The 10,640-nt window shown below is 34.9% G+C and overlaps 1 protein-coding gene across 1 annotated transcript; it reads left to right on the top strand.

Moving 5' to 3' along the window:
• Positions 1,913-9,593, top strand: LOC109826583 (histone-lysine N-methyltransferase ATX2-like). The gene is made up of 5 exons (XM_020393611.1): positions 1,913-1,987; positions 2,059-2,136; positions 3,125-3,220; positions 9,077-9,180; positions 9,264-9,593. Exons 1-5 carry the CDS (start codon positions 1,913-1,915, stop codon positions 9,373-9,375), a joined length of 465 nt encoding a protein of 154 aa, XP_020249200.1. The 3' UTR covers positions 9,376-9,593.

Here is a 10,640-nt window from a genome sequence, read left to right as displayed (position 1 = left end):
ATTGTAGGGAAGAATTTTGGTTTTTGATCTTATAGAGGCTGTATAACTATAAGGTGGCCACTATGGCAACAGTCATTATTCAGATTATCAAATATGAGTCTGAATCTTCCACATTATTAATTTTTAAAGAGGGGAATGATTTCTTGTACAAGTCAAAACACCACATCTACATCCATTGCTGTTTTGCCAGTGGCCTGCCTTAGCAGTAAGTGGTGGAATTACATTAGGACGTCCCAGGTTGCTGTCCTATGGCCTTCGTAAATACACCTCCCTTAATCGGCTAACCATCACCACCAACTTCATTGCTGTTTTTATAAATAGTCAGTAATTTTATGTTATAATCTTTCAAAGCATGTGTCAGTTCCATCAGTGATATGACATTAGTTTGCGTCCATTAGATGAATGTGTTATAAATCTCAAAAAGGTATGATTTTCTATGGACTTATGTGTTTGCAGATCATGATAAGCGATGTAGATAATCTATTGAGGGTGAACCACCGTACAATTTTGTTAATACATATACATGCATGTAGATCATATTTCATTATATATGTATTTATGCATGCATGTATATGTATAGTCTCTGTCTTTGTATATGTCTGTCTATGAGTGTGTTTTCATGTGCCTGGGACCGTGCTGTGTGTGTGCAATGCACACCAACCAAATTGCTGATCCTTTGTTCATCATAATCTCAAAATTTCAAAAACCAATGAATTGCCGATCCTTCGTTCATCATAATCTCAAAATTTTGAACAACAATGAATAAAAGATAATGATTTGACCCCTTCTACCAATGCTCCAGTTTTGTTTTCATGGTTCTGCTTTTGAAATTGTAACTTTTTTTTTGGCTCTACTAGAGTGCTACAGGTGTTTGGCTCAAAGTTATTGAAAACATTTTGTCTTTATCTGGTAAACCTTTTAGTTCAATAACATCGTCAAAGCGTATCCACACAACAGTGGCCAGGACAGGTTACAAGGAATAGAAAGCAATCTATGAAATTTGACCGTTACAGTAGTGTGCCTTTGGCATTATTCTCCTTTGTTCTAAGTTGCTTACATTTTCCATCAAAATGCCTAATGTTTTCCCCCAAATATCCATCTGTTCTTTTATGATCATTCATTTACATTTTTAATTTGATGGATGCAGACATGCTCATATTTTTGGTGATTAATATGGTGTCTGTGTGTGCATACAGTCGCATTGTTATACTCACAATTTTTTCGCAAGTAGATATCCACTCCTTTGGTCATATCATCTTTATTTGACTTTGCAATGGTTGACACTCATGTCTATTTGTAGGAAACTTTGATCTTTATATCATGATTCTCAGAATTATCTTTAGATTGTTAGTGAAAGAAAAGTTGAATGGTTGGTAACATCGCAGAATAAGCAGTGCTAAATTGGTTGGCTTATGAAGTTGCATTTATGTTTTCCTTAGCACCCAATTTGGCTTATGAAGTTGCGTTTATGTTTTCCTTAGCGCGAGTCTTGCTGATCTTAAACTTCTACACATACAGTGCCATGCATATTTCTACACCCACATGAGCGGTTTTTGATTTCATGTCCTAACTGACCCATATATAATTATGTCCCTTTCTTTTAACCTCATGGCCCATATAAAGTGGGAAATAGACTATGGAGTGAGGCTAAGCTTGTCCTTTCTTGAAAAAAAGAAAAAAACATGAACGTGTGAATAGCTAAGCAGAGTATTTACATTTCATCCATTCTCGGCATGATCCTTTTTCTTCATATTTTAGGCGTTCTTTCAAAACTTGTTAATCTACAATGCCGTTATCAAGAATATTTTTGCATTTCATTTCTAAAAAACATAATTTAGTGTTATTTTTTTGGGAGGAGTATTTCAGAATAATGTAGTTTCTATATTGGTCCAATACATATTCTGTCCACTTAATGTCAAATATTTTTATTTTACAATTTTGTAGCTTTGGTGTCTTTGCAAAGCTTCCGCATAAAGCAGGAGACATGGTATGCTTAATGCCAACATCTTAGTTATGGATCTGCTAATGGATGTGTAAATATCCTTGTTTTTTTGGCAGGTTATTGAATATATAGGAGAAGTAGTCAGACCACCTATAGCTGATAAACGGGAGCGTTGTATATACAATTCACTAGTGGTGCGTTCCAATCACATCATTTAATTGGTTAATGCAGTTTAGTTGGCGGGTTTTTTTTCACCTTGTTCAACTATATATGTACCTTTAGTGTCAATTATGTTCCTCATACCACCATTGTATTGCTTGTACTAGAGTAGCTAGCATGATGAATATGTCAACAATTGGATACTTGAGTAGTTCAATCACACATGAACTGTCAAAGATCTTTTTCCTGTTAGTAGTTAAGCTTGCAGTAAACTTTTGGTATGTATTTTGCCCATGCAGAAGGACTCTTGAAGAGGCATATATGACAATATTCTATTCTCCCATTTTTCTGGCAATAGGATAAAGATGAACACTTTGAAAGATAGTCTGTGTTATGAATCTTAAGAAAAAGCTAGGTGTTTAGACTCTCAGTTAGTGCTCCTAAATACCACACATATATTTTTAATTAGAATCTTCAATCTTGTATATGATAGGAAGAAAGACTATGAGATAAACATAAGAAAATCCAACTTGCAAACCCTTAAGTATTGGTATGTTGTTCCAATAGTAAGATGAGAAACTGAACAGGTGAGCTTCTTGTTTATGACACTTGACTGTCCACTAGTTTAATGTGAACAAATTTCTTTGAGAGTGATTCTCGTTGTATCATTCTGTCATCCATGTACTTGTTTCATAAATTTGCTGATGTTATAATGTTCATTTGATGTGCTGCAGTCATTTAGTGCTATGTTTTACTAATTGAGATTATTATTAGAGATAGACTTGGTTATTTCTGAGAGAAATTGGAGGCAAATCCTTCCCATTCAAATTCAATTTTGTCAATTCATATGAAGCATTCATTCCTTTAAGTTGATCTACCTCATGTAAAGTATCTAAAAAACCAAGTTTTGGTTTGTTACCTTTCCAAGTCTATTTATAATTCATAGTGCTGGTGCTGCTTTCAGACATTTTTAATGTTCCTATCATCTCTTGTGATGCTCTTGGCCATATGTGCCCTGTACAGGGTGCTGGAACATATATGTTTCGTCTAGATTCGGAGCGTGTCATTGATGCTACTAAAGCTGGAAGCATAGCTCATTTAATTAACCACTCATGTGAAGTAAGAAATCCTAAATGTGCCCTATTGTTTGATCATTTATCTGTTATTCTCATCTTGTCATGATATATGACTTCAATTGTGACAGTTAGTGACATTATTAATCACATCAGTCTTGTAGTTGTGTATGATTGGACACGCCCTTATATATTAATGCATGTATCGTGCATGATTATATATTGTTTCTAGTTAACATTGACAAAGTGCCCTTAGACACTTTCTCATATGCTTGAATGTGCTTGTTTGCTGATATTGGTAGATAGATGAAACTTAAACTAAAAGAACTTTATTCTTCTTAATATTCATTTCAATTTCAAATTTTCACTTAGGTGGCAAGTGACATGTGTTACTTTTAGCATATTATTAGGAAATACTTACTTCAAAGATCTGGGAAAAGCTTAGTTGTTGATGCTGTTGCAGTTAAGTTTAAGTTTCATGTAATAAGCTAATAATTCATATATAGTACCTAAGGTTTTAAACATCGGATATCGGTGAATATTGGACTGCCAAAATTCATATTGGATTGCGGATATCAAGGATATATGGTAAATATCGGAATGCTATATTGGGTGATGTGCATATATAACGTCCTAAAATGTAATCTAAACGTATTTAACAAAATCTAAGCATAATTTTTTTAAATAATGTGTTTAGGATCACTAATTAACCTTTTAAAACAAATGTAAGTCCAAATTAATGTTGCAACCTTTTGATTGATTATGATGCTGAAGTGTCACTTGATATATTAGGAAAATCATAAAATGTCACCCAAATATATTATTTTGCAGCGAGCCATATAAAAGAACATATTGGTCAACATAAGGTTGATATATTAGCCAGGTCGGGGATATATCCCCAAAAATAGCCAAAAAGTGGTAAATGATATATAGACTATATAGTTTTGCGGCAAGGCTTATAGAAGGATATATTGGCTAATATATCAGGCCATGCTAGCGATATTTTAAACAATGGTAGTACCTGTATCATATTATTAAAAACTACATTTATGGTTTTTTTTCTCGGTGTGGGGAAAGTGATGTAGTGAAAGCGTAGTCAAAAGAAATAACTACTCGTTCTCGTACGAGCAAAACAACACGAACCCTAGAAATCCCAGGAATAAAAAACTTCTGAAAATAATAATAATCAATCTAAAGAGTTCACAAATTCGTTCTCCTTATATAGGGTGTAAAACAAAGTGCTAAAATAACCTTTTCTAAAACAATAAAAAACGTTCCATAAAAAACTAGAAACTAAATTAAATGAAAACTCTTCGAAGCGCAGTTTGAGACTGAAGACGAATTTCTTTGGCCCTGAATCTCAGTTGGAACGGCGAAGCGGTTCGACTTGTAGAGTACTTCCCGAGCTTTCAAAATACATATAATAATGGTGATTTTATGAAGGGAATCAAAAGTTACGGTCCGTTGAAGTTGTACGTTGAAATCTGGCCGAAAATTATCCTATTTATTTAGATCGTTCGAGCTTCACACGATCCGATTTTTCCCAAAAAGCATTAACAATATCCTCCACATCACACTCTTGACTCCATTTGAGATTGTCTACCAACGCAAACCTGCCCACACTGTTGACTTATTAAAATTTCCTAAGGATCAAGGTTATAGCGTTGCGGTTGAGCATATTCAGGGCATTCAATCTAAAGTATAGCAGAAGCTTGAGGGAATGCTAAGTACAAATTTCATGGTGATCAACATCGTCGCCAGAAGCTGTTTGATATCTGTGATCAAGTCATGGTACACCTGCTCAAAAAATGATTCCCTATAGACACATACCGCAAGCTCAAGATGAAAAAAGTGGCCTATGTTGTATACTATCGTGGCTCAATGATAACGCTTATGTTGTGGAGTTATTTAGTGATTTCGCCAATATTTCTTTGACCTTCAATGTTGCTATAACATAGTTTCATCCTGACGTGCCACTTTATCTTCAGCCAAACGGGGTCAAGTTTTTTTTTGAGGGAAGAGTGATGCGGATGACATTGCTAATGCCTTTTAGAGAAATCGGATCGTGCGAAGCTCGAAGGATCTAAGAAACGAGGATGATTTTCGGCTAGATTTTGACGTGCAACTTCAACGGATCATAACATTTGATTCATTTCGTAGAATTGCTATTAGTATATGTTTTCGGAAAGCTCAGAAAGTGCTCTACAAGTCGAACAACCTTGTCGTTCCAATCGAGTTTTAAGGTCAAAGGAATTCGTCTTCAGGCTCAAACTGCGTGTTGAAGAGTTTCGGTTCAGTTTAGTTTCTAGTTTTTTATGGAACATTTTTTTTATTTAGGAAGTCTAATTGTTTTAGGAAAGGTTATTTTAGTACATTTACTTTCTTTTACACCCTATACAAGGGGAACAAATTTGTGACCTCTTTAGATTGATTATTATTAATTTCAGAAGTTTTCTATTCCTAGGGTTTGTGTCATTTTGCTCGTACGAGAACGAATAGTTATTTCTTTTGATTAAGCTTCCGCTATATCAGAAAGGCTGACTATTTGATGTAGCTATTGTTTAGTTGATCTAATTAGTGTATTCACATGGAGGTTTCATATGGTTATAGTCAAGTCTTATAATCCAAAAACTAATAAAGATATTTAAATAGTTGACTAGTTTATAGAATAATAAGATGAGAATGTTACTTCATACAATTGACTGCTAGGTAGTTTATCCTCTAAATGTATAACATGAATAAATACTTCATATCATTGACTAGCTAGAGAGTTTACCTTCTAAATATAGTCATCTCTGATGAACTTTTACATACCTCAGATCATATAAAATACCTATATGTCTTGTCTTTATAGTTGCAACTTGCAAGTAGCTTATCTCAGACATCAAAAGAACCAAACGGAAGCATAGGACTTCAGCTTGCACGAAAGTCTCCTCTGCCCACATAACATGTAACATATAATGTTACACTGTAAATCTTTGGAAGATGACTAGTTCTTGAAATATGTTACACTGAAATCTTTTGATCGTAGTGATGACTTTACTTGGAACCAGATTTGTAGCAGATGCTTGGTCGCTCTGCAGACACCAGACCGACCACTTAGCAACCAGCTGCTTTTAAACAGTTCACTTCTTTAATATTTTTTTCTTTAGTATAAAAATAGACGAATATTCAAGAAGAATTATTAAAGTCCTGGTAATCTAGGAAAGTTGGTGATATGTGGGGAAAAAATTGGTCGGAGAAAGGAAGAACTAACAAATGGAAGAGTCTAGAATGAAAAAAAAAACTTTACTTGCCCGTGGGGGATGGAGGGACAACTCTGCTTACTCATGTTAAACTGTGAGGTAGTTGGGGAATTAAAAACTGGATTTAGAGCTTGGCTGAATTTAAGATCTATTCACTCCTGTTAAGACCTTGTTCATACTGACACCAAGTTTCTGACCCATTTTACAGGCAAAATTCTTGCCTACTCAATGAGCACCATCATGCCATACTCCATCTCAATAAAAAGCTGACAAGTGTCACTCCCTATTTCAAGCACTTAAAGACTTCGTGTTTGTTTTACAAAATATCCCCTATACAAACAAGTAAAGTCCTAGAGAACTTTACTCAAGTGAAGACCATGGCTATCCCCCCATGCCCAAAACTCAACCCACGTGATTATTCATTTTCTTCCTTCATTCACTGTCAAAAACCAACTCCTACGTCCCTCCTTCTACCCCAAAACTTTCTGACTATTGCTACATTATTAGCAAATTATCATGAAAAGTTCAATGAAAAGCCAAGTACAATTTTTTTTCTCCAGAAATAACAAATCTAGGAAACTACTTCATGTAAATATTAAAGCACCTAGGTAACACAGACACTTCCTTTTGGGTGCATTGTCCGTGTGCAACATGTGTCCGACACCGACTCTCCACGGACACTTTATGGACACTTGTGATTCAAAGAAATACCCGATTTCCCCGTTACTTGTACCCTAAACTAGTTTCTTTGGTAATATCAGGTTCAAAATCAATTCTTTTTTAACCCAAAAATTGAAATCCATTACTTAAATATTTGAAAAACCCATCGTATTATCCCATGCTATCAAAACTAAACTCATTAAATCTTATTCTTGGTTTGATTTAACTTGATTCTTAATTGTTATAGATAATAGAAAGAAACATATAAATGTTGGTATTTTTGTTCAATATTTGATCATGTGTGTGTATTCTATACGGCGTCCCTATATCCTACATTTTACTAATTTGTTGTGTCCTGTGTCCGTATCTGTGTCTGTGCTACCTAGCAAAGCACACAACAATTTATCTATTTGAACACTTGATGAAGTATGATTATGGATTTCAGATTTAAATATGACTATGCATGAGTTACCAATCTTTACCGAACCAAGAACAAATAGATCTGTATTTACCATTTCCCCCTAAATTAAATTGATTATAATTTATAAAATTCTAAATGAGAGAGAGAGAGGATGCAGGTAATGGGTTTCTGATTTAGGGTTAAAGAAGCTGCTCAAATCAACATCCAATCGCCTGGGTTTCTATTTCAATCGAAATTCTATGATCAGTATGAAGTTTTACTGTATTTATATACCTTTGGTCTCTGATCTAGCTTCTTCTACCTTGCACATAGTAATCCAATAGAAATGCTATTCCCAGAAAACTGCTAGTCTCATCTTTGTTCTTGTATATAACAATCTTTCCAACGGAGATGTGAACATTGGTACATGAAGTTTGAAAGATACAAGAGAATAGCAGGCAAAAATGAAACATGGACTCATTGACTTCCTTGATTTTGTTAAATTTAATGGGTAGGTCATGAGACTTGATCTGATTTTTTTGGCAGGAAATGGATGAAGAAGATAATCACGTGGGTTGATTTTTGGGGTCCTCTGATTTTTTGGTGAAGTTCTCTTGGGATTTGCTTGTTTCTTGGAAGTACTATTATGTATAAGGGGCATTTTGTAAAACCAACACAAAGTCGTAAATGCTTGAGATAGAGAGTGACACTTGTTAACTTTATGTTGAGCTGTAGCATGCCATAATGGTGCTCATTGAGAGGGCAAGAATTTATTATTTAGCAGACAATCTTTGGTAGAAGGGTTCTCCGTACATCTGTTTTTCTTTAATAGTCTCCTCAGGGTTTAGAATGTAGGGTAAGAATTTAGTTTTCAGGAAGCACTCATACATGCAGCATGTCTTAAAAGTCAGGTGAATGTAGCAAATAATTTACGATGTGCATCAAACTGCTATTCTTATTCGGGGAGAAAGAAGAAAATTATAATAAATATTCTCTCATTAATGTGCAGATTTCTTCATTTATTATTCAATTCATGAAGTGTGTATAAAGCTTGCGTATACAACGTATTTCCATGTAGAATGTTATAACAACACTCTTTTCTTCCAGATATTTTCCCCAAAAGAAATATTTCATTTTATAATTGTTTTTCACATATTATTTTGCCATGTGATCCATCTGGCGTCTCTTGATAGTGTTGCTAGCTCTGGAAGAAGCAGCAAGCAAGTAATAGAATAGTGTTTTCTTTATGGTAACCTGTTGTGTAGAGAGATTGCCGACTGGATTAGGTTAAGTTGGAGGTTAGTTATGGTTGTTTAGTAGCCTAATGCATCCCTAAGAACAGCCCTCAACTCGCAGACATGTACATGTACACAGAGAGAAAAAGGTGCATTGTGGTTATTTGTTGCTCATCTTGAAATAGATTTTGGCATTAATGATGAAATGCTTGTTTTTTTTTTCAAACAATTAGCAAGCCTCACAAAAGCATGTTATGAGTTGCTCACATAGGTATAGTTTTTTGTTCATGCTGCCAAACAGTTTCACTATTGCCTATTTATTATCATTAATTAAAGGCCTGTAATTATCTTTTTCCTTGCAGCCTAACTGTTTTTCAAGGATAATCACTGTTAACGATGATCTACATATTATTATATTTGCGAAACGGGACATTAACATAGGGCAAGAATTGACTTATGACTATAGGTTTGCACACTGCTCCTGTCTGTTTTTGCTTTTCTACGTACTCTTCATTCTTACTTTTAATACCTTTTAATGATAAATACCAGATTCTCTTCTGAGGATGAACGACTTGTCTGCTACTGTGGCTCCCAAAGATGTCGTGGAGTTGTTAATGATATTGAATCAGATGAGCAAAAGGCTAAAAGTTTTGTTTCATGATGTGACTTGGTTCCTTGGATGGGAGAATGAGAGCAAAGTAAGATTTTGTCTTTTTATTGATTTAATTAAAGAGCATCCATCTGAAGTATGCAGATAGTTCTGCTTCTCGATGGAGGAATTTGCTCCTGAACTTTCTTCTGTATTAGTGTGAATATGTTGTTGGTTTTGTTAATTGTATTCTGAAGTTGGTATAAAGAATACTTGAGTTTTCAGAAGAATTTTAGCTCGTCAATTTCATTTTTTTTACCTTTGTTAACTTGTACAGAGAGGAATTAGAGGTAAAATGAGAAGAGCTTAGTAGCCTCTTCCCATCTATTTATATTAACATAATGATGGTACAGTTAAGTCCCTAATTGATGTGGGACTAAACGAAAAAGTGACTAAACCCAAAATACTCTTAACACTTCGCCTCAAACTGGAGTGTATACATCATACATACCCAGTTTATCACAAATAAAATCCAATCGTGTTCTACCTAGTGGTTTGGTGAAAATATCAGCTAGCTGGTGTCCTGTTGACACATGTTTTGCTTCAATGATCTTCTCCATGAGTTTTTCACGAATTATATGGCAATCAACTTCAATATGTTTGGTTCTCTCATGAAATACGAGATTTTCAGCAATATGAATTGCCGCCTTATTGTCTCCATATAAGCTCATAGGACACTCAGGAGGGAGTTTAATTTCTGCCAGTAAATCTCTAATCCATATAATCTCTAACTATGTTACATTGGCCATGACCCTATACTCCGACTCTGCACTCGAACGAGACGCTATACTTTGCTTCTTACTCTTCCAGGATATAAAATTTCCTCCAAGAAATACACAATAACATGTGGTCGATCTTCTATTGGAAGGACACCCTGCCCAATCTGCATCAGAAAAACCTGCCACCCTTGTGTGTCTCTGATATGTGTAGAGAAGTCCTCTTCCAAGAGCTTTTTTTAAATATCTCAAAATCCGCATTACGGCATCAAAGTGAGTAGTTCGTGGTGTTGATAGGAATTGGCTTACTAAAATGTGATGTCAGGTCTGGTTATCATGAAGTAGTTTAATGTTCCAACCAATCTCCTGTACCTCCCCACATCTTCAAGGAGCTCCCCTGATTTGGTAGCAGTTTGTGTTCACATCCATTGGAGAGTCAATACTCTTACATCCTAACATTCCAGGTTTTGATAACAAATCAAGTACGTATTTTCTTTGTGACAGAAAACTACCTTTCTTTGATCTGGCCACTTCTATGCCTAGAAAGTACTTAAGAGAATC

This window comes from Asparagus officinalis, chromosome 10 (assembly GCF_001876935.1).
Source record: "Asparagus officinalis chromosome 10, Aspof.V1, whole genome shotgun sequence".
In the NCBI taxonomy this organism is placed as follows: domain Eukaryota; kingdom Viridiplantae; phylum Streptophyta; class Magnoliopsida; order Asparagales; family Asparagaceae; genus Asparagus; species Asparagus officinalis.
This window is presented reverse-complemented; position numbering and strand designations above follow the sequence as displayed.

What these genes read in the sequence shown, in the direction of transcription:
- LOC109826583 (XM_020393611.1), top strand. Translation starts at nt 1,913, where the DNA reads ATGTCAAATATTTTTATTTTACAATTTTGTAGCTTTGGTGTCTTTGCA. An exon ending in GTATATACAATTCACTAGTG is followed by an intron (nt 2,137 to 3,124) that starts GTGCGTTCCAAT and finishes TGCCCTGTACAG; the next exon opens with GGTGCTGGAACATATATGTT. An exon ending in GAATTGACTTATGACTATAG is followed by an intron (nt 9,181 to 9,263) that starts GTTTGCACACTG and finishes GATAAATACCAG; the next exon opens with ATTCTCTTCTGAGGATGAAC.